The sequence below is a fragment of the Panthera onca genome, chromosome D2 (assembly GCF_046562875.1).
Source record: "Panthera onca isolate mPanOnc1 chromosome D2, mPanOnc1 haplotype 2, whole genome shotgun sequence".
NCBI lineage: Eukaryota > Metazoa > Chordata > Mammalia > Carnivora > Felidae > Panthera > Panthera onca.
In genome coordinates, this window is record NC_138349.1 from 44,935,705 (window position 1) to 44,958,674 (window position 22,970).

The following is a 22,970-nucleotide window of genomic DNA, read 5'->3' on the forward strand; positions in this document are numbered from 1 at the left end:
GCCTATGTCTATAAGCACCAGGCACTAGGGAACCTTCTAGAAAAGCTGAAGGAGCTAGGTAGGGCATGCTGGACAAGAGAGCAGAGCCTGGGGGTCAAACGTATCAAGTATCCGAATCTTTCCAATTCCTTTAAGAGCATGTGACTTTAAGTGCCAGTGAAATTGTGGGCTTACTACTTAGGAGGGAGCTTCTATTACCACAGGCCATCAACAACTGGGAAACTTGGGTGGTTTAATTTTCATAAACACCCTGATTACAGTAATATTACTTCCCTTTTCAAATGAGGAGGATACATAGTCCAAGAGAGACCGTGTAACTTATTCAGGGTCACAGCCTATAAATGGAAGAGCTGGGATTTGAACCCAGGCTGGCCTGGTCCTTGAGCTTGGTCTCTTTCTAGTGTCTTTATCACCTTCATCTCATTGCTTTTCCCCTATAAAACAGTGTCACAGGAGACAATTTCCAATGGCCTTCATCAGAGGCCAGGTCTGTCTTCATCCTCTCTGAGCCCAGGCACCCTGGCAGGGTCCATGTAGCCCACAGCCTAGCTGGCATGAGGTGACTTCGCAGGTGGACAGCCAAGCTGGCCAGTGCAGGAGCCACTTGCCCCTCACCTCACCACACCTTGCCACACCCTGGCCTCACCTTGCCACACCCTGGCCTCTCTGGGTCTGGGGCTGTTGCCATGGAAGAGGATCCTCCACCCTCTCCCTTAGGACTGGGTGATTCCAGGAGTAATAAGCGGCTGAGTGCTGTGGCCAGGGCTCCCCTCCCTAATCCCCAGTCTGTCTGTGTTTATCCCATGGCCTCAGGTGGGGGCGGGGGGTGGGGGGGAGCTGATGAGCCAGTGGGCAGCTGCTGGGCTTCCTGAGCTGGGATGACAGAGCAGTCCAGGGACAGGCCCCTGCCTGGGCTACAGAGGAGCCAGGAGCCATGAGGGTGGCAGTGGGCATGCTCTGGCTCCTGGCCCTCTGGGGGCATCCCCCAGCCCACGGCTCCTGCCCATCTCAATGCAGCTGCAGCCTCCACATCCTGGGTGATGGCAGCAAGGCCAGGTATGTCACCAGGTGTGTGGGATGGGTAGCCCGCCGCTTCCCTCTAGCAGCTTGGCTGGGTTGGGAGGGCTGTATGCAGGGCCCTCAGAACATGGCTGGGTGAGACCTCTATCTTCCAGGCCCTTGAGGCCCAAGTGCCCTAGGGGGCTGGTCTGCTTTGCATTGTCTTCCAGCCAGCAGGGCATGAGAAGTACCAAGTCCCTTTCTTTACACGTGGGGGCAGGGGTGGGACAGTGTGCCCACTCCTGGAGATCCATCCTGAGTCCTCCTCCAGGATCCTGGTGGAGGGAAACCCTCCAAAGGGCATGAGAAGTCTCTCTGTTACCTCTTTCTTTTCCTCTCCTTTCTTCCTTCCTTCCTTCCTCCCTTTCTTCCTTCCTTCCTTCCTTCCATTCTATTCCACCATTCTCTCTATATCTCCCTACCCCTTTTCTCCCAGGCCTCTTCCATTTTCTTGCCTCAGCTTCTGGGGTTACCCAGTACAGCCCAGGTATTTCTTACCACCCCACCCAGAATGTGACCACCTGCCTCCTCATGTTTTTCCCACTTTGGGGCACCTCTGGCCCATCCCCCAGGAGCCTCGGCCTCAACATATTTCTATGGGTTTTCCAAAAGCCCAGGAGTGCCCATTCCATTGCAAGCAAGCACCCCTATATCCTCAGCCTTTTCTTTGACTTTCCCCAAGCCCTACCTGAGCTCTGAGAGCACCTCCATCCTCTCCTCCTCCCTTCCATGGGATGTTCCAAAGCCACTGTGATTTGTGGACCCTTGCTCTCCCACCATGGCCCCCTCTCCTTTTCTCTTTGGCAGTCTTTAGACTATCTTTTCTCTGACATCTTCAACTTATCCACTAGTGACCATTGCATTTCCCAACTTGCTTAGGAATTTCAGTCCTTGGCTCAGGGCCTTTCCTACCATCTTTTTAACATTTTAGAATTCCATTCTCCCTTTCTCCCTTGTCTTAGATGGGTGCTGGGAGCCACTGATGATTTCTGATCAGGGCAGCAGTGTTATCAGTGTGACACTTACAATGATCCTGGCAATGGGTGTTGGGTTGATCGGGTGTGAGGGGATGCAAAGAATGGAGAGTCACCCCCCACGAAAGGATACCCTGTGTGGTCTGAAAAACAAGAACTCCGTTTTTGACCCAAGTCTCTGATGGTCCAATTCATATGGATCATCAGAGGTAAGGATTCTCTCCTCAAGAAAAGCCAGGGCTAAGCCCTGAGCCAGCCAGGAAATAGCCTCTGGCCAAGGACAGTGTGACTAGGGTGATGAAGAGCCTCTCCTGCTACTTACAGAAAGCACAGGGCTGAGAGTCACACAGCATCAGTGACAGACCTGGTCCTAGAACCCACGGCTTTAGTTCCATTTCCAGATTTCTTCTCAACTGGTAATTCTGTCATGGGCAGGGACCAGGGGAGGGCTTGTGATACCAGGTTAGCCTGAAGATAGAAAATAAAATTCCAAGGTCAGTTTCCAGGGCTCTAATGTCAGCCAGTAGCCATCTTTCCTCTGAAGCCAGAGCTCTTACCATCAGTTCCACCTGCCTGACAGTCCCATGACTGATAGGCACCAGCCCATCTGCATGGAGCTGTGCATGGAGCTGTGCATCTATGAGGGCAACGATGCCAGGAAAGGCTATAGGAGGCCCTGAGGTCCCCAATGGCCACAAGCAGATAGCAAAGTCAGACGGAGGCTTCCTCCTCATCCCAGATGCCTTCCTCAGCCCACCTCCAACCAGGGACTGTCAGAGGGTTCCATCCTTACATCTGGATAGCCTGGGTGACCTGCCTATGCTCCATGCTCCCATAATCATGAACTTGTGGGTACTTGTGGATACTGGGGTTTCCTTGGGGGGCCCAGTCTGGGCACCTGGACAGAAGTGTTCCCATGTTCTTTATGCCCAGTTTGCCCCACCAGATGTGCTGTTGGCTCCTGCTGGCTTCTTAGTGGTTTCTTTGATCCCTCCCTTGGTGAATTTCAGGGCATGTTTCCGGTCAACTGCCTTCCTCCCTCCTACATCCAGACCTTCCTCTTTGCAACAGTCAAACTTCCATTATCATTGAAAATATCACTGCCCCCAGTGATATCTTCCTTAGCTGGATTGTAAGCTATTGTATAGGGACAGGGGCTATGAGTCTGATATTCTTCTGAATCTCCACAGCACCCATCCCTCAGTAGGGGCGTCCATGTATACCTGAAGAATGTGAGTGGGTGGGAGCCCCTGTGCCACTGACAAGGAAAAGCAAGTCAAGTTCAGCCAGTCAACTCTGAATAGAGTATTCAGGCTGAACTGATGGATGCTGTCAGAGTGTGTGTTACATCAGGAAGGCCTGATGTGAGCAGTACAAAAAGAACAAGGTCCCCTAGCAAAGCAAAACGTGACCACTGCCCCCACCTGCTCCAGTGTGAGCAGAGGAGCCCTCTAGATGAAATAGGCTGCACAAGGGCTGGGTCCCTCTGGTCTAGCCTCCAAGTTTTATCTCCTGGAGAATCTTTCCCTTTTTACCTTATGTGAGTGTGCTGCTCTCTCCGAGATGGCACGTAACACAGCCTTGAACTGTAGGTTCTTGGACGGCAAGGCCTGCTTCTTTTTATCTCTCTATCCTCTGTTTTAGTGCCAAACTTAATAGAACAAAGTTTAGGAGGTCACTGTCTGGGCAGAGGGATCACTGCAAGGAGCTTTGCAGCGCTGGGATGCAGGAATTTTTGATAGTGGTCAATAAATAGCATTGCACACCTCCAGATGACAGGTCTGCAGAACTGGTACACAGCAGGACCTCACCTAAACCCTGAAACCACCCCGGGGAGGTGGAGTCTGTTGTGGGAAACTGAGGACAATAGAAGTTATATAATATACTCAAGGACACACAACCAGCAAGCAGAGAGCCCAGATATGAATCCAACTGCAGGGGCCAAGTCCTAGCTCTTAAACACCTTAATCACCTCGTGGTCCCTCCGGGTCAGGGGAGGCTTGAGGCACCCAGTGAGTGTATGGCTTCGTTTCTGATGCCCAAGTTATATATATAATTGTATGATATGATATTACATATATTATATGTCATATAAGTAATATCACAAAAACTGAGGTATAATTTAACAAAGGAACACTTTTAACACATATATGCAGTGCTGCAGTGCTCAAAATGATCTCAAGATTTATGAATACCCTTCATTCTTAATGCACTGTAGGTGGTGTGAGTTGTAAGGGGACACAGAGGTCCTTCAGCCAGGGACAGGACCAAATGGCCCTCTGGGACCCCTGCGAAAGGCTCTCAAAGCAAGAACCCCTCAAAGGGAAATCCGGGGTCTGCTCGTCCCCGGCGCCACTCCAGGGCCCACCTCAGCCTGGAGCCTGGGTTTGGCGGTCCCGGTTCCCGTGCAGACCGGGAGGCCTCCTGAAGGAAGGTCCGGGAGGGAGCGGGGTAGGATCGCGGACCCGACAGGACCCTCGCTCAAATGTCCCCCATTTCTGTGACCAGGACGGTGGTGTGCAGCGACCCCGACATGACCCTGCCCCCCGCGTCCGTCCCTCCGGACACCTCCAGACTGCGCCTGGAGCGGACGGCCATTCGCAAGGTGCCCGGAGAGGCCTTCAGGCCGCTGGGCCGCCTGGAGCAGCTGTGGCTGCCCTACAACGCCCTCAGCGAGCTCAGCGGCCTCATGCTGAGGGGCCTGCGCCGCCTGCGCGAGCTGCGCCTGCCCGGGAACCGCTTGGCCGCCTTCCCCTGGGCGGCGCTCAGGGACGCCCCCCAGCTGCGGCTGCTGGACCTGCAGGCCAACCGCCTTTCGGCCGTGCCGCCCGAGGCCGCGCGCTTCCTGGGGAACCTCACCTTCCTCGACCTCTCCAGCAACCAGCTGCTGAGGCTCCCGCAGGAGCTGCTGGCCACCTGGGCTCACCTGCAGACCGGGCCCTTCCTTCCCGGCCACCACACCAGGCTGGTGCTAGGTAAGGGGTGGTATCCTTCACTTGGAGCCAGCTTGGGGAGCCTGGGGGTCTTAGGCAAGTTATTGATCCTCTCTGAGTCTTGATTCTTTACCCGAAAAATAGAAATCACGCCTGCCTTCTGGATCTGAGTGAAGACTGAGAGGCACACACTGGCAGGTTTGGAGCTCAAGCTGCTGCCAGTTCAAATCCCAGCGCTGCTTCTTACTAGCTGTGTGTCCCCGGGGTAAATTGCTTAGCTTCTCTGTGCCTTGGTTCCCCTTCTGTAAAGAGAGAATGGCAATAACATCTATCTCAAAAGGTTGGAGTTGCAAGTAAAAGACAGTTCTTAGGACACAGTAGGTACATGTGGCAGGCACAGTGGTGTGCCACCTGGGTCCCTGTCAAGGTAGAGCTGGCTGCCCAGGTTTTGAGGGCACTGTCAGCAGTGGTCTTCAGCTGCCAGCCCTGTCAGGGACAGCCTTAGCTGCAGAGCAGCCTTGCCCAAAGCCACCCATCCTTTCCGGACACAGCCCCTATCCAAAGACCTGTCAGGTGGGAGTCTAAGGACCCAGCTGCTTGGCATGACTCTGATGGGTTATTTCAGCTCCCGAGTCCCCCAGGGATTCACCAGGCCCACTTCTCAGCTCTGTGTCTCCCCCTTCCTTCCTTCCTTCCTTCCTTCCTTCCTTCCTTCCTTTCCTCCTTAATGAACATGCTGCACATGTTCATCTCAGAGTCTGCTTCCAGGAAACCCAACTTCCAACAATCTTCAAAACATGTGAACACCCCCACCCCCTTGACAGTCTCCTCTAAGCACTAGGTACACATACATGGATGGAAGGTGGTCCTAACTCTTTGCTAACTGGTCAGTCCTTACTGGCCATCTGCATTAGTGTGGCACTGAAGCTTCCCTAAATTTCTTGCTCCCTCACAGAACTTGACCCTCACCATATCCCAGGGGGTAGATAGTGCAAGTATAATGTCCTTTGTTTTACAGATGAACAAACACAACCTAAGGTTTAGTAAGTAGTGGTTTGGGCCCAAGGCTCATGTCAGATAGACTGATTCTCTTTCCTCTGTCCTGTGAGGGGATGGGGAGTTGTGGCAGAGGGTGGGTAGTGGGGAGTGGGTGGATAGTATCAGAAGAGAGCCCTCCTAGCAGCATGTGCCTAGAACATACCTTGGCTCATATAGGGTCCAGCACCAGGGGCTGGAGCAGTCTCAGAATGGTTTGGGGCAGCTCCTGCCCTAAGGCCCGGGAAAGTCTCTCAAGGAGGGAATATTTAGAAGCCTCACTGCCTGCAAACAGGGCAGGGAACAGCAAGCCCCATTCCAGCTCTCTGCAGACTTTCTCATCTGATAAAGGATAATATATAGGATAGTACTCACAGGGAAAAAAATTGTTTATTTGAAAATAACATTTAACTGAATGCCCTTTTCAATATATGTATGCTATATAAATTTCATATATATATATGAAATATCTGCTAACTTTACTGCAATGACCATGTCAGGCAGCCAGGGCAAGGAGTGTTCACCCAGTATTACAAATAAGGAAAATGAAGTACAAGCGATCTTCCAGGTCATGCAGCCAGGAAAAGGCCCCCTGTGACTCAGTTTCCCAAAGCAGAGTTGAATGGTTATACTAGCTGACCCCCTCTCTTTGATTCCTTCTTGTTTGTAATAAACCAATGTCTTAACAGGTGAACCATCTCTTTTCCTGCCTAAAACTCATACCTAGCCGTGAGGGTGACAGGTGGCATAATTCATTACAGAAAATTAATATTAATTTTAATTACATAACTCACACATGATTATATGTAAACATTTAAAATATTACAGAAAAAGCTGGGGTGCCTGGGTGGCTCAGTCAGTTAAGCGTCAAACTTCAGCTCAGGTCATGATCTCACAGTCCTGGAGCCTCAGAGCTTGGAGCCTGCTTCGGATTCTGTGTCTCCCTCTCTCTCTGCCCCTCCTCTGCTCATGCTCTCTTTCTGTCTCAAAAATAAATAAAAACATTACAAAAAATTAAAATATTATAGAAAAAGCTAAAGACCCTTTTGTTCCCTCTTCTGATCCCGAATCCTTCTCCCCCTTCTAACAGGTAGCCACTGTTACATTCATTTGCATGTTCTCTTTTTGAATGCATTTGCAGGGGTGCCTGTGTGGCTCAGTCAGTTACGCGTCCAACTCTTGATCTCAACTCAGGTCTTGATCTCAGGGTTGTGAGTTCAAGCCCTGCGCTGGGCTCTGCACTGGGTGTGAAGCCTCCTTAAAAATAATACATTTATGGGGCTCCTGGGTGGCTCAGTCTGTTGAGCATCCGACTTTGGCTCAGGTCATGATCTCACGGTTTGTGAGTTCAAGCCCCACGTCGGGCCCTGGTGCTGACAGCTCAGAGCCTGGAGCCTGCTTTGGATTCTGTGTCCCCCTTTCTCACCACCCCACCCCTGCTTGTGCTCTGTCTCTCTCTGTCTTTCAAAAATGAATATACATTAAAAAAAATTTTTTTAATAAAAAAATAAAAAATAAAATTAAAAAATGCATTTACATACACATACATATATAAACATACATACACATAGAAATTTTATCTGTGTTTTACATAAAGTTTCATATTGTATATATCATATTGTTTATATCAACCAGCACTAACTTCTTCACTCAACAATAGGTCTTGGAAGTCTTTGTAAGTTGCTACAAATGGATCAGCTTCATTATTTATAAACTACTGCATAATTTTTAATAGTATCATTATACTACAGTTAATTTAACCATTCTCCCTTTACTGGCCCCTTAGATCATTTCCATTATTTTATTAACAGCTATGATGATACAGAGAACATTCTTGACAATGCATTCTTGTGCATGTAGACAAATGTTTCTCTAGGATAGGAACTGAAAAATGGAATAGGTCATGGAGTGTGCACATTAGACAGTTTAATATCAGTCTAATAGTCTCCAAGTGGCTGGGCCAATTCTCACCTCACACCTGTGCTGTGTGAGACCACAAATGCAGGTGTTCACTCTGCAAGTTTATTTGAGTGCCTATCAGTGTGGAAGCTTGGTTCTAGGTGCTGGGGATATAGCAGGGAAGAAGAGAGATGAAAATCTATTCCCTCATGAGGCTAATAATTTAAATGGTTGGAAGATTTAACTTCTGCCAGTCTTGGGGTAAAAGTTTCCCTGTCATTTAACTTTGCTATTTGCATTCATTCTTTGGGGGCTCAATTGTAAGAAGTGAAAGCCAGGCAGCTCACCACCAGAGCTGGGCGCTCATGATTCTTGGGGTGCAGATGTATCATTAAATGCATTTAACCAGTGACACAGGGTAGCGGTTATGAGAGGGATGGAGTGAGGATGGATGGAAGAAGGTACTGGTATCCTCCCAACTGGTGTTCAGAAGGACCTGAGAGTCACGTGTTACAAGCAGATGTATATGCAACCTCCTCAAACCTTACATTTCCCCTTCCAAATATATCAAATATATGCATGCAAATAAATAATCAAATATATCAAATATATGCATGCAAATAAATAATATGCCATTGATTATTAGACATACTATCAAATTTAATAACAATTTTTGGGGGTAAAAAGACACCACATGAAATGAATTCATTCCATATTTCAGAAATGCAAACATGTAAAAAGGAGTTGTGCTTTAGGAATGAACACACATGATACGCCTGTATCTGTAGAAGGTTCTTGGATGTAGAAGGGTGGGTGCAGTGACCTACTGTCATCTTTATAAATAAGTCCAATTTTAAAGTAAAGAGGGCTGGGGATATGACATAGGATTTGATTTCCTGGCCTCCTCACTCCTCCCCTTTTGAGCTTGTATCAAAGGGACCAATGTCAGAGCCACCCTCCTTACTGGGGTGATGCTGAGAGTTCCACACTGAACTGAGAGGACAGGGATCAAGAGTCAGGGGTCACAAAGAATTTTGAGAAATTTATTTTGGCATATTGCAGGTATTGCTGAAATCCTTGCTGCCTGACCAGTAGCCTGAAAGGGTCAGTCCAGGAATGGCAGCAGTAATTGCCAATTTTGTTAGTATGCTGTATGGCTTACCCAAATGCTTAACAGGATTTGTTTTTATTTATGCCTATAGCAACGCTGAAAGGGAAGTACTGCTATCATTCAAGTTGAAGAACCAGCCTTAAAATTGCACAGCTAGAGAGGCAAGGAGCTGGACCTGGAGGCCAGGTCTGCTGACTCTGAGCTCAGGATATGCCTTGTCCTCCCTGACGGGGCAGGGGGGCTGGGCATGGGGATATGAATATCGGGGGCTCACCTCTTACTTGCCCTCTCATCCCTGCAGGGCTGCAGGACAACCCCTGGGTATGTGACTGCCGCCTCTATGACCTAGCCCGTTTCCTGGAAGGCTGGGCCCCAAACCTGGCTTTCATAGAGGCCAGGCTGAAGTGTGCCAGCCCGCGCAGCCTGGCCGGAGTAGCCCTCAGCCAGCTGGAACTGAGGAAGTGCCAGAGTCCGGAGATCCGTCCAGGGGTAGCCAGCCTCAGGTCCCCTCTGGGCAGTGCAGTATTGCTACGTTGTGGGGCCACCGGGGTCCCTGGGCCGGAGATGAGCTGGAGGAGAGCCAACGGGTATGCGCTCAACGGCACAGGTTTGTGAGCTACAGGGACTGTGGTGCTGAGATTGCAGACTGGGTGCGGGGGCGGGGAGTGAGGGGTGGGGGAGGGTGGGGATGTCAGCATCTTTGGTGGGAGGTCAGGTCTGCCGAGGAGAGGGAGGTCAGCTGAGCGAGGCTGTTTACTCCTGTTGTGGCTGAGTGGAGGTAGACAGGCTCTGCCCAGACAGAACATGGGACAGTGGCTTCCATGATGACAATAGCTGTCAACCTGCCCTACATATTCCAGAAGACACTCTGATCAGGGCCCACCCTGGGAGGAACAAAATGCTGCCATTTTGGTGGAAGATACTCTTAGTGTATTGATATTTATAGTAAGTTTCCAAGTTGTGAATGTTAAGCCAGTTTCACTAGGAGTGATTAACAATATGAGTTACCGTCTATTGAGCTCCTCAGGTGTTGAGTACATTATGTGCATAATGTCACTGAACTTTAAAGAACAACCTGATTATCCTTTTTGTTTTGTAAGTCAACCGACTCTGAGAGGCTAAAAGCTTGGCCTACAGCACACAGCCTCCCATGTTATTTTTGCTGTGTAGACAGAGATGGTTTATCTCTGGCACAGGATGGTGGGGTTTACCAGAGTCACAGCCTACCTGCGTGCAGACAAGGGGTTGAGGAGGGATCGTTTCTTAGTGCATGACCAGAAAACCGCATGTCCTCGCAGCTCTCTTCGGGGTCTCCTTCAACTAGGCTGGCGAGTGTTGCTCTGGGATTGTGGGTTTGAAATCAATTGACAAACAAACATTGTATAAGGAGCTTCATTACGTAAAACACAAAGTCGAAGACGCTCTGATGGAGGTGGCAGTGTGTCTGGGCAGGGTGGCAGTGTGCTTCCGGCTAGGCCTCTGTCTCGTGTTCACCCTGACCCACCTTCCCCCACAGAGCACAGCCTGCTTCCCTAAGGAGTCCGTTCTATAGGATTCCAGGGCCCTGAAGAATACAGATTTAGAAGGCAGATCATCCTGAGACTCAGCCTGAGCCTAGGTCTCCCCAAATTTGAGCCCAGGTGATCTTGATCCCCTTGGCTAGTCTAAGAAAAGTTGAGTAACTCCCAGTGGTTTCTCAGGATGAAAAGGTCTCCTATGTATACAAGAGCATACACAGTCCAGGGGCCATGAACTTGACCCTAGGAGGAAGTTTGGGGCAGATGGGCCCACTCATTTTCCTGCTTTATGCCTCTTTCCCCTCAGTGCACCAGGAAGTTGCCAGAGATGGCACGAGTTGGACGCTGCTGGGCCTGCCTGCTGTGTCCCACCTTGACTCAGGAGACTACATATGCCAGGCCAAGAACTTCCTGGGAGTCTCTGAGACTGTCATCTCCCTGGCCATCACTGAGCCCCAGGCTTCCACAGAACATGGTGGGAGCCCAGGGGCACTGTGGGCAAGAACAGGTGACGGGGCGGAAGCTGCCGCGTACAACAAGATGGTGGCCAGGCATGTCCCTGACATTCCTGGGCCTGCTGTCCTGGCCACTGGGCCCCCTGTGTCCAACATGAAGGAGGAGCTGACCCTCCAGCACTTCCAGATGGGGATCCCAGGAGAACGCTCAAACGGGCAGGCGGGACGCCAGGAGACCCAGATGGTGAGGTCTCTCAAGGTGGTGGGAGACACTTACCAGAGTGTGACCTTGGTGTGGAAGGCCCCCCAGGCTGGGAGCATAACTACCTTCAGTGTCCTCTATGCTGTCTTTGGGCAGCGCAGCATGCGGAGGGTGGTTGTGCCGCCTGGAAAGACCAGCATCACCATCCGTGGGCTGGTGCCCAAGACCAAGTACGTGGCATGTGTCTGTGTGCGGGACCTGCTGCCCCAGAAGGAGCAGTGTGTCATCTTCTCCACGGACGAGGTGGTAGACGCCGAGGCCACCCAGCGGCTCATCAATGTGGTGGTGATCAGCGTGGCTGTTGTCATCGCCCTGCCCCTCACCCTGCTTGTCTGCTGCGGTGCTCTGCGAAGGCGCTGCCGGAAGTGCCGTTCTGGGGGCTCCGCCGAGGCCTACGTCAACCTGGAGAGGCTGGGCCACAGCGAGGATGGCTCTGAGGAGCTGTCCCAGCACAGCCTCAGTGAGGCCGACAGGCTCCTCTCGGCCCGTTCCAGCCTGGACTCTCAGGTCTTGGTGGGCAGGGGGGGCAGACGGATCAATGAGTACTTCTGCTGAGGGGGGTGCTCCCCTCCAGGTGCCCACACACCTGCCACGTCCACTTTCTGTCTTCCACTCTCACCTGCTTACTCTGACACCTGAGCCCACACTCACCCACTCTTGCCCACTTGGGTTCCTGCTTACTCATACGTGTGCACACAGTGACAGCAGCTAACACTTATTAAGCACTTACTATGTGCCAGGAAGTGTTCTAAGTGCTTTACATACACTGACTTGTTTAATTCTTATAACAGCCCTTTGCAGAAGGCCCTCCCATTTTCCTGGAGAAGAAACGGGGATTGACCGACTTGCTTGTATCAGTCAGTTTTTCCCATGTAACAAATAAAAGCAAAATCTCAGGGGTATGCAGCAACAGGCACTATTTTCACCCAACCTACAGGTCTGTGGGTTGACCAGGGTGTCTCTGCTTCATGAGTTCTATTTGGGGCCCAGGATGAAGAGTCAGTGGCTACTTGGGGAAGTCTTTCTAGGATAGGTCAGATGATATCAGAGGAATGAACAAAGATAGGCAATGTCTCTTAAGTGCTTGGCTTTAGAGCTGGCACATTGCCATTTCTGCCCATATTCTCTCTGCCAAAGCCAAGTCCCATGGCCAAACCCAACTTTCACGTGGCATCAAAGGACAGCTCTGCCAGGGAGGTGATGGGGGGCAGGAAATAGTTTGCTGAGCAGTGATCTAATTCACTCTATTGCTCACAATGTATACACAACTAGAAGGTGGCAGTTCTGGAGTCAGGATCAGGCAGTTGGTTCCAGGATTGACAGTCCTTACCATGCCCCTCTTCTGCATCTTGATTACATTTATGCTAACTCATAGGCACTCACACATGCAGTCCCTTGATGCATTAGCCAAATTTGTATAGTCACACACACACACAGACAGACCCACGCTGTGCCCTCACTGTGTACACTTAAGGATTCTAACCTTTTTTTTATGGGTGCCATTCTGCCTAGAGATAATTGTTCAATTTCAATAAATTCAGTGAATTGCAATAAATTTGGTTTGGATGATGCTCAAGAGACCACTGCTCATTTACTCTCAGATGTCAGGCTGGAGGAATCTGAGAGACCCTCCGTGGTGGGCGACACAGTGCACCCAATGCTGTCTGGCACACAGCTCACCTCTGTTCCCACGTAGCAGTCTTTGTTAGGATTACTGACATTACCTGCATTCCTGAGGGTGTCTCAGGGCTTTCCCAGTTACTCAGTGAGCCACTTCAAGGTGGGATTCCTGTTCAGTTTGCCTCAAGTTGGGAAGCCTCTGAGACACCTCTGTGAACGGGTGAAGATGAATGTTTCCAGCAGAAGGGTCAATGTCTTGTCTACAAGTCCGGGCTTTCATAAAGGGAGCATTCAGGGTGTTTGGTACCAAGGCCTTTAGACAACAACGGAGAAAATTTGGGTACAGCAAGCAGTCCCAGGGAACTATCCTGCTGGTATCGCCTAAAGTTACTGTACTCCCTCTCACATTTACAAAAGACCTTACAACATCTGACCTTACAACATATTTCCTTGCTTTCTCTTATTTGATTTTTACAACAACCCATTATGGAGGATGAACTGCTTGATTTTACAGATGAAAAAAACTGAAGCCCAAAGAGTTGACTGATTTGTAGAGGGTAGTGATCAATTTTCTTGGAGGATCTAAGTCTTTGATAACTTTCTGGCCAAGCTGAAGGTCACTATTCAGTGTTGATCTCTACAACGTGATCTACAGCAAGTTCATTATGGGAATGGATTTTTTCAAGTCATTGAAAACTGTAGGAACCATAAGACCACCAGTACACATGAGTATGGAATTTCCATATGTGGATATTTTCTGCCCATCACTCGGAGGGTACATCTGACTATAACTTATGGGCCATAGCCATTGGTAAGAGAAATTATTTGGTTGGAAGATGACAAAACCATTGTCTACAGCATGGGTCAACAAACATATTCTGTAAAGAAAGCCAGATAGTAAATATTTTAGGCTCTGTCACTACTACTCAGCTCTTCTGATGGAGTGTGAAAGCAGCCACAGACAATATGTAAGTTATGGGCATGGATGTGTTCCAATAAAATGTTATTTACAAAAACAAGTGGCAGGCTGGATTTGGCTCTCAGGCTGTAGCTTTCCAAACCCCAACGTAGATTCATTAAGACATTTCTGCTATTGAGACCCAAGACTCAATTCTGATTGTTTGATATATGAGACTGATAGGCACTCCCCAAATCAGAACAAATTAAGTGGATGAAAGCAGCCATCTACTGAAATGATTAAGATGTTTTCTCTAAATGATTGGCTGAGCCAATTAAGATTGAACAATTATTGGCCCAAAGACAATAAACATCCAGTCAGTTTTATTAAACCTTGTTTGAAGAAAATTCAGGAACTTGAAAGCAAGAATTTGTTAGTATTTATTCAACATCATGTGAATGTGTGTGTGTGTGTGTGTGTGTGTGTGAGAGAGAGAGAGAGAGAGAGAGAGAGAGAGAGAGAATTCAAACTTATCAATAATTCATTAAGACCTGCTTTAGTGGGTCTGGAAGGAATGACTCCAAAGATAGTCAGCCTCCCAATTTCCATCTTGTCAGTCTTCCTTTGTGTGTTCTGTCTTCCCTGGTTTGTTCTTGTAGAGGGGAACCATCCTGGATTATGTTCATAAATATTCACGTAACTGGAAAAAAATTAATTCCTGCTCTAAAAAATAAACTGATGTCTGGTTTATATATTGATCTTTTGGTATATGAGTCTGATTAGTATAAGTTGGTCCCTGAAAACCTTTTAGAGGGCAGGGAAAATAATTTCTTGTCTCCCAGTGATGAAGACCAACCTACACCAGGGTGGTCCCACAGCATGGTATCCTTGGAAGCCTTGTTTGGAGGTTGAATGAGATTGTGGCATCTCCATCATGTCTTTTTCTAACTACAACATAATTATTTCTTTTAACCTAAGCACGGCGTATGTCCAATGTCACTTATCTCAAGTAGCATGTGTAAGTTGCAAGGTATAAAAGGCAAGTAACAGAAAATGTATCCTAGAAAGTTGATGTAGGGTATTGAAATTATTCAGTGACCAGTGCCTTTAAAGATCCTAGAGCTGGAAATGTTTGCTTTAACTATCATATAATCCAGTGGAGACAAAAACAAACTTAAGAGTACTTGAACATGTTATTTGATTGCAAAGGTATTGTAGTCAGGATAGGTTAGGCTTATGCTATGCTAACAATTCCCAAATTTCAGTGGCTTAATATAGAAAGGTTTATCCCTGCCTTTACAGAGTCTCTTGAGTCTGTGGTAAATGTGGATGGAGGGTAGGCTCTGCTCCATTTATTCACTCAGGGGCCCAGGCTAATGAAGACTCCACCACCTGGAATGTTAACACTTGATGTACCAAGGGAGAAGAGAACCTGGAGAGTCATGTAGGGGCTTTTAAAACATTATTTCCTCTAAAATTCCATTAGCCAGAATTTTAGTTGGATAGCCCACCTATTCAAGGGAGCTTGGGAATGTAGTCATTTGTATGTCCATCACAGGCATGCCATTAGCATGGGTAGCCAGCAAGACATCTCAGATGGGGTTGGCAGCAGATGGAAGACTGAGAGCACTAGGTTGAAAAGAGGGAAAACAGCATGCCTGCTTCTGGATATGTCACCTAGTTCTCTGTCTGAGCCATCCCAAAGTTCTACTAACATCAGGGTGCCATTTTCCAAATGAATAGATAGAAAACTCTCTTATTAAGGTTCTATTAAGACTGGCCAGGGAGCCACCACACAGAGGCTATTTATATCTAATTATTTCATAAACAGAATGTCTCTTCTCTCATGACTATCTCTACTAATAATTCTAACAGCCAAGTTCCTGAACACATCCTACTGGAAGGGAGATGAGGGTATCATATTCTCAAACTCCTTCCCCTTGTGGTTAATTCTCTTGAGTTTTAGGGACACCACTTAACCACTAGTAATTTAAGGTAAATGACATAACCCAGCTTTAATTGCCCCAGTCTCTTGCCTTAACTGAAAATATAGGTGTTCCCTGTGCCCATATGCCAAATAAGGAAACCAGGAGATGAAGGGGTCAGGAGAGGAGAAGGAGCAGTGCAGAAGTGGCCTGCATGAGTCCAGAAATGACATGCCAGGGGATACTCTTCTCAAGCTTTCATCAAACCACTGGAAAGTTAGGTTCAGCTGGATTCATTTGAAGAGGATAGCATGGGATGAACAGGGAAGAAATTGTGGGGGATGAAGATTTCTTTAGGCCCTTACATTTTGAGGTGAGAAAAGAATTCACTAGTGGGTTGTGATGCAGTGAATTGAATCACATTTTTTTTTCAAAAAACAAGCTTGAAAAAATTTTGGCCAACCTGGTACAAGTTCTCTGGAGTGAGAATCAGAATTGTCTGCCATCAGGCCAAACTGGCTGGGCCCTTGGGCACCCCACCCTCAGTTGCTATATGTGGTTTTCTTTGGGAAGGGCATGACCTCATGCAAGCAATCCTTGCAGCTGAGCATCAACTTATTCCTTGAAGGGGCTCTAGGCAGCACATCTCCATGTCTAGCACAAGTTTTGCACCCATTTCACTCTCTTTGTTTTGATTTCTACCTTGAGAGGAACTTCAGAGATCTATCCAGATTGTAGAGCTAGACAAAAAACTCAAGCAAATATATCTGGCTTGGATAGAAAGCCTGGAGTGTAATCAGCTTAGTTGGTGACCCATTTCCCCCCTCACTGGTTAACTGCTAAGCGGATTTTCTTCCTTGAGGCCTTTTGTAGGGTACAATGTATATCATGAGTCTTAAGGGAACTCATGGAATTTCAATATTCACCAGAAAATACCCCAAGTAATAGGGAAGTAGACTTTTCTGCTTTTCAAGAGTCTGTTGGTGTGGGAAGGGAATCAATATATCTACTGTATGTTAGGTACTTTATTCTATATAACCTCAAATTTTCCTAGAAATGTTATGACGTGTTTATTAATTTCCCTATTTTTCAGAGGAGAAACTGAGATTCATGGAGCTTAGTGACTTTCCAAAGATCTCAAGACAAGGAAACATAAGCTAGAGAGAAGACCCCACAGGGTCTATGAAGTTTTGTCCACCAGTGAATTCCTGACACCTAGAAATTGTGTGGTTTAGAGCACATGGCCAATGTTTGTTGAATGATTACTGAGTAACGAAGTACCCCAAATCACACATATCTCACCTTAAAATGTAAGCCTTTATCATGTGACATACACAGCATTCAGGATCCAGGATAAGAAACACACTTTGGTTTAATCAGAAAACACAATCTTGTGGTTTAACCTCTGCAGCATGATGCTTCTCTGACTCTGGTCATCCAAGTGGCAAGAACAGCTGCCTTAATACAGTAGAGGAATGAATCCATCACACCAGGTGTGGAGAGAAAGCCAGAGATGGGAGTGGTCACATCTTTGTTACCCACCATGCATTCACTTCTAGAGAGTTGTTGAAAATTCTAGCTTTCGGGAGCCAATTGTGATGAAGTATTGGATGGATTCTGGCCAAATAACTTGAACCATAGTGCTCAGGATAGTATTACTTGCTGGTTTCTTGGATCTTTTTGTAAGAAACTGAGGAAAGACAGTATCAGTGCTGAATAGGACAACTGGCTTAGAGTTTGCTTTCTAGACTTGAGAACTAGAAAAAGGATAAATTTTGTGACCTTAGTTAAGACACATAGCTCTCTCTTCATGAGTTCTTTTTGAGCTTGTGATCTGGGCCATAACAGACCTCAGAGCATCCAGGGACTTTGCCACTGCTGTGCTGACCTACATCACCATGGATTACCGATAATAGGATTTGCCACTCGGAAGCTTGGACTATACTTACTCAAAACTTGCAAGGTAGTTTCTTACAGAGGAATATGGCTTCAGTTTCTCACTATTGCCTGCTAGTTCTGGTCTTTCTGGATTCACATGCAGCTCAGCCATCCTGTCTACCAGGATGTACCTGCTCAGAGGACAGTTTCAGCAGGTGCGCTGTGCTAACAAGATGCCAGAAGGTTGTAGGGGATGGGTTTTATTTGGGGAAGTTGTGGAGTGGGAACAGGCCTAGATTTGGCAGGAAATCAGCAAATCTCTAGTTGGTGCTGAACTTTGGAGAATTGTGCACTTTTACCAAAATGGGTCTCTTTTATTTCAAGTGAATGGCATATATATTTTTTCTTCTAATTCATACATCTAATGCCAGAATAAACCTGATCTCACTTCCCTGATGTTCGTCTTAAAGATTTTGTGGTTTCTTGTACAGGGCTCTGCAGTGCATGTCTACCTCTTTGGCAATGATCCCAAGGAAACTTCCTGAAGAGTTAAAGCGGTTGAGAATTGAAAATTCACCCTTATTCGAACTGCCCCAAGGGTCCTTCATCAACATGAGCACGTTGGAATACCTTTGGCTTAATTTTAACAACATCACTGTGATACACCTAGGAGCCCTGGAGCACCTGTCAGAACTGAAAGAGCTGAGACTGGAGGGGAACAAACTTCGTTCAGTGCCATGGACAGCATTCCAAGCCACCCCTCTTCTGAGGGTCTTAGATCTCAAACACAACAGGATTGATGTGCTCCCTGAGCTGGCTCTTCAGTTCTTGGTCAATCTGACCTACCTTGACCTATCCTCCAATAGGCTTACAGTTGTATCCAAGGGCATCTTCTCGAACTGGCTGGCCTACCAGAAACCCCATCAGCCTGGCTGCGGAGCCAGGATTCACTCCAGTTTGGTGCTGGCACTGCACGACAACCCCTGGCTATGTGACTGTCGCCTGAGGGGACTTGTCCAATTTGTAAAGTCCAACAGCATTCCGGTCATCCTGGTGAATTCCTACCTGGTGTGCCAACACCCTCTCTCCAAAGCAGGGCAGCTTTTTCATGAAACTGAGCTCAGTGTTTGCATGAAGCCACAGATCTCAACCTCTAATGCCAGTGTCACCATCCAGATGGGACAGAATGTGACCCTGAGATGCCTGGCACAGGCCAGTCCCTCACCAACCATTGTATGGACTTATCCTCTGAGCATGTGGAGAGAATTTGATGGTAAGCCACATGGACCCTCTCAATGTGTCTTGGGAAAGACTGAGGTCTACAGCAACCCTATCCTCAGTAGAGAGGTTCTAAACTGGGTCAATCATGAAATAAAGGTGTGGGGAAGATTGGGATAGCCTTAAATTATACTCACCACAACAGGAAAGTTTCCAAGATATAGTTCCGCTATTGGCATGATTTTAAGTGATTGCATACAGATCCCTATAGGATATACATGTATATATGTAACTATATGTATTGGAGCTGGCTTAACATATTATATAAATATTATAAAATTATACATGAACAAATATATTCTCTGAGAGTCTTCTAGATGCAAAATATGATACTATGTATTTTTAAATCATAGAATTTCTGACTAGGACTCATTCTAGAGACAATTACTTATTTCTTAAATTTGCTGGAGCAGACTTATCTGGGGTATTTGTTTGAAACAAGATTTCCAGGCTCCTGCCCTGGAGATTCAGATTTACTGTGTCCAGGGGAGGACCTAAGAATAATGTAAATTAACAAGAGTTCCCTCTTCTCCCCTCTTTCTTTCCCCAACTAATTCTTACCATTGGGCAAGGTTGGAAATTCCTACATATAGACTGAATTTTACACTTCCCACCACTGTGTTGTTCAGACCTTATCGGCTTAAAGTTGTACTACTGGGACCCTGGATGAGGAAGTGACCTCCATGGGCCTCACAACTGGGATTCAAACCTGCCTCTCATTTTCTGAAATTATATGGTCTGCTTTCATACATTAGATGGAATCACCTTTAATGCTACCCTGCAACACTGGGACATATCACAGGCCAGAGGTGGCTTCCCTACGGATATCCTGAAGTCTAGAAGACAACTAGAAATATCTGAGTAAAACTTGAGAAATATAGTCAGTTATCCAGATATTTGTTATGCATAGTGAAAAACCACTGGAAGATTAAAAAATACCTAGCTAACTGAACGGTTGATTTTTTCCCATCATTTTGATCACATCTTATTGGCTTGAGGTTAAATACCAATGAAGGAGAAATGTAGGGTTTATTGTTGTAGCCTTTTTAAGAGCCATGAGATGCATGCATGTCGTTTTTAATGCTTTGAAGTCAGTTTCTTTGGTACCATATTATATGTATCCTCTCAGTAATAACAACAGCTAGCACTAAGCACTTAGCATCAAACCTACATAAAGGATACTATTATCATCCCGTTTTACTGATGAGAAAATTGAAGCCAAGAGAATCTTAGCAACTTGTCCAAGACCATATACTTATTAAGGGATAGAACCCAGGCATTTGGCTCCAGACTCTGAGCCTCTCTATACCTGGCAGGCAAAAAAAGACCCTTCTTGAAGCTCACAGTATCACACGGTGGCAAGAGATCTCCCAGAAACCATGCTGTTGGCTCAGTGAGGCTTCTAGTAGTTTGGTGGGAGCAGCTAGTGAAGTTGACAATGTGGTTTCCGTAGGCAGAAGAGCAAGGTTCCAGATCAGTCACTACCTCTGATCATTTCTCACAAGGGGCAAGTTGCTTAATCACTCCAATCCTCAACTTCTTATGTGTAAAAATGGGGTACTTACCTTACAGGGGTGCTGAGAGGCAAACACCTGGCACCAAACATATGCTTAATAAATTGTCACCTTCAGCTCAGAAAAATAATAATAATTAGCATTGCTGAACGCTGTCCAGCTTTCTATCAGAGAAATATCTATTGGAACTGTTTTGCTCTCTCCCCACCCAGTGTTGACCTCATATACTGCAGAAGATACTGCTCTGTCGGAGCTGGTCATACCTGCTGCCCACCTGGTGGACAGGGGTAATTACACCTGTGTGGCCTCCAACTCCATTGGCAGGAGCACCCTTGTCATCTCCCTCCAAGTCCAGCCTGCCCAGACCCTGTCTGTGCCCCATTCTGCCTTTTTCCCCTCGGATGGCAATGCCTATGTTGACCTGAGGGTCGTCAAGCAGACAGTGCATGGGATTCTGCTGGAGTGGTTTGCGGTGGCTGACACCCCTGAGGAGAAATGGTTCACCCTCTACATTGCATCAGATGAAACACTCAAGAAGGAGGTGGTCCACATCGGCCCCGGGATCAACACGTACGCCGTGGATGACCTCCTTCCCAGCACAAAGTATGAGGCATGCCTCAGCCTGGGGGGCCAGCCCCCACGCAGGGGCCGGTGTGTGGTCTTTGTGACGGGCAGAGACCATGGCGAGCTGGAGGGACGGGAGCGCCTCCTGCACATTACAGTGGTCCTGTGCGCTGTGTTGCTGGCGGTGCCTGTGGGCGCCTACGTCTGGGCAGCCCAGGCCCCCTGCAGCTGCAGGGAGTGGGGGCTGCACTGCTGTCCTCACCGCAGGAAGGCTCCCAGGTGCCCCCGTGCTGTGCCACAGCACAGGGACTGCTCCTATAGAGAGCACATAGCTGTCTGTGAGGACCGCCTGGGGCACAGAGACGATGAAGGGGATGAAGAGAAAGATGAAGAGGAAGACAAGGGCTGAACAGCTCAGGCTGGGGGCAGGGGTGGGGGGAAGCATGGTCCTTTAATCCCTAAACCCACCCTCTGTGGCAACTCTACTTGGCTTGACCCATTCATTCAATAGTATTTATTGAGCACCTACTCTGTTCCAGGCACCAAACTTGACACAATTCTTCACAGAAGGGATGGCAATGGAGCTTTGTCCTGTCCAAATAGTTATCTTATTATACATGGTGACTGGAAATCAATAAATGTTACTCTTTCCATATATATAGCTCCGTAACATTTACACATAACATTTCACATGTGTTATCCTACTGGAGAAAGGTAGAATTCTACCCCCCCTTTTTTTTCACAGGTGAAGAAGCTGAAGCCCAGAAAGTTACTTGTGTACCATCACACATCTAGCTGCTGGTGGAGGCACCCCCTGACGGGAGCTCGAATGCCATTGTTTCCTCTAAATGTCTATTTTGCAATATTCCTGTGTCTTCCATTGTTCAAAAAGTATTATTCTTCCTCTTACTGGAAAACTCCCAATGAGATCACATAGGTTTGATATTCCAAAGATCTGCCCTTTGGGGCAGTGAGAGCCCGGTGGGTGATGTGACTCTCTATTTGTGGGTGCCTGTGCTCCTGTGACCAGTCCTTTGGTGTTTGTGAGAGCCTGGGGCCATCAGCACTGAGGAACAGGAAACTGGCTGTAGCCCAGGGCTCATGCTCCAGTGATTGTTAGAAAGTAGAGTTGTAGTCCCAGAAGGAATAGAACCTATGTAAAAATCATATGACTATATAATTATTATTATTGTCATCATTTACAAAGGGAGGCTACAGAATCCCGATTTGTACCTAGTCTGTGACATCCTGAGTTTCAGGCTTGTTTTTTTAGCCCCATGTCCCTAGCATCTCAGCGCTGAGCACAACAAATGTTTGCTACATGAGTGATGACATAACCCCCACTCCCTTCCCCTATTGTTTCAAGCTCTCCTGTTAAAGCCCTGAGAGCTGATTGTCTCCTCTTATCTGGGTGTACGTGGGGTAGAGGGTTCCCCGTGAACCCCAGAGATAGCTCATTGTCCCTCCGGGCAGCCCTGCTGTTGCTAATCTTTCCCAGGGTTTGAACCCACATCTGTCTTTTGCAGCTTTTCCGCTAGCCACAGGAAAATCCCCTGGAGCCTGTTGAGTATAAACTGGCCTCCCTGTGACATCCCTAGAAATATTTCCTCCCTCCTTCCCACCTTCCCCACCAATTCTTACTCTTTCTTCCAGGTCCATTTCGAGTATCACTTCCTCCAAGCCTTCAAAAAACATAACTACAAAGACATTATCACACCTAAGAACATATATTTTAAAATTATATATGTGCATATATAGTTATATATACATATGTATATAAACAAATTCATACATGTAATGCAGAAGAGAATTTGTTCATGAGAAATTTCCCGTGACAAATTTTGAAGAAAAGTGGTCAGAGCAAAAGGCAAGAGCTTGTACTTCTGTTGGCCTCTGTGTGTTTTCTTCCAACAGCATCAGAGGCTGTCCACAGGTCTTGGAGGGTACAGCAATTATGAAGGAGCCTGGGGCTACCATGAAGGCAGCAGTAGGTGTTCTGGCCTCCACTCCTAGCAAAGAAATCTTCATGGCAGGTACGGGACAGAAGG

At 47.4% G+C, this 22,970-nt stretch overlaps 2 protein-coding genes across 5 annotated transcripts; both read left to right on the forward strand.

The window, feature by feature from the left end:
* The first annotated feature begins 865 nt into the window (after window positions 1-865).
* Window positions 866-14,521, forward strand: LRIT1 (leucine rich repeat, Ig-like and transmembrane domains 1). 2 transcript variants are annotated; one of them, XM_060642310.3, is made up of 4 exons: window positions 866-1,056; window positions 4,542-5,008; window positions 9,313-9,618; window positions 10,836-14,521. In XM_060642310.3, the coding sequence occupies exons 1-4, from the start codon at window positions 935-937 to the stop codon at window positions 11,798-11,800; spliced, it is 1,860 nt and encodes a 619-aa protein (XP_060498293.2). In that variant the 5' UTR covers window positions 866-934; the 3' UTR covers window positions 11,801-14,521. The 2 variants fall into 2 exon arrangements, with proteins under 2 accessions (XP_060498293.2, XP_060498294.2); XM_060642311.3 differs by lacking the exon at window positions 9,313-9,618.
* On the forward strand, window positions 13,744-21,486 carry LRIT2 (leucine rich repeat, Ig-like and transmembrane domains 2). 3 transcript variants are annotated; one of them, XM_078434486.2, is made up of 3 exons: window positions 13,744-13,833; window positions 18,058-18,839; window positions 20,571-21,486. In XM_078434486.2, coding segments are annotated over exons 1-3 (1,545 nt in total). In that variant the 5' UTR covers window positions 13,744-13,831; the 3' UTR covers window positions 21,332-21,486. The 3 variants fall into 3 exon arrangements, with proteins under 3 accessions (XP_078290612.1, XP_060498295.2, XP_078290613.1); XM_060642312.3 differs by lacking the exon at window positions 13,744-13,833 and adding an exon at window positions 17,638-17,781; XM_078434487.2 differs by lacking the exon at window positions 13,744-13,833 and adding an exon at window positions 17,708-17,809.
* The last annotated feature ends 1,484 nt before the right edge of the window (window positions 21,487-22,970 follow it).

Coding starts and splice junctions, on each gene's coding strand:
- LRIT1 (XM_060642310.3), top strand. CDS start 935: ATGAGGGTGGCAGTGGGCATGCTCTGGCTCCTGGCCCTCTGGGGGCAT. Junction 1,057..4,541: donor GGTGATGGCAGCAAGGCCAG/GTATGTCACCAG, acceptor TTCTGTGACCAG/GACGGTGGTGTGCAGCGACC. Junction 5,009..9,312: donor CCACACCAGGCTGGTGCTAG/GTAAGGGGTGGT, acceptor TCATCCCTGCAG/GGCTGCAGGACAACCCCTGG.
- LRIT2 (XM_060642312.3), top strand. CDS start 17,672: ATGGCTTCAGTTTCTCACTATTGCCTGCTAGTTCTGGTCTTTCTGGAT. Junction 17,782..18,057: donor TCAGAGGACAGTTTCAGCAG/GTGCGCTGTGCT, acceptor TTTCTTGTACAG/GGCTCTGCAGTGCATGTCTA. Junction 18,840..20,570: donor CATGTGGAGAGAATTTGATG/GTAAGCCACATG, acceptor CTCCCCACCCAG/TGTTGACCTCATATACTGCA.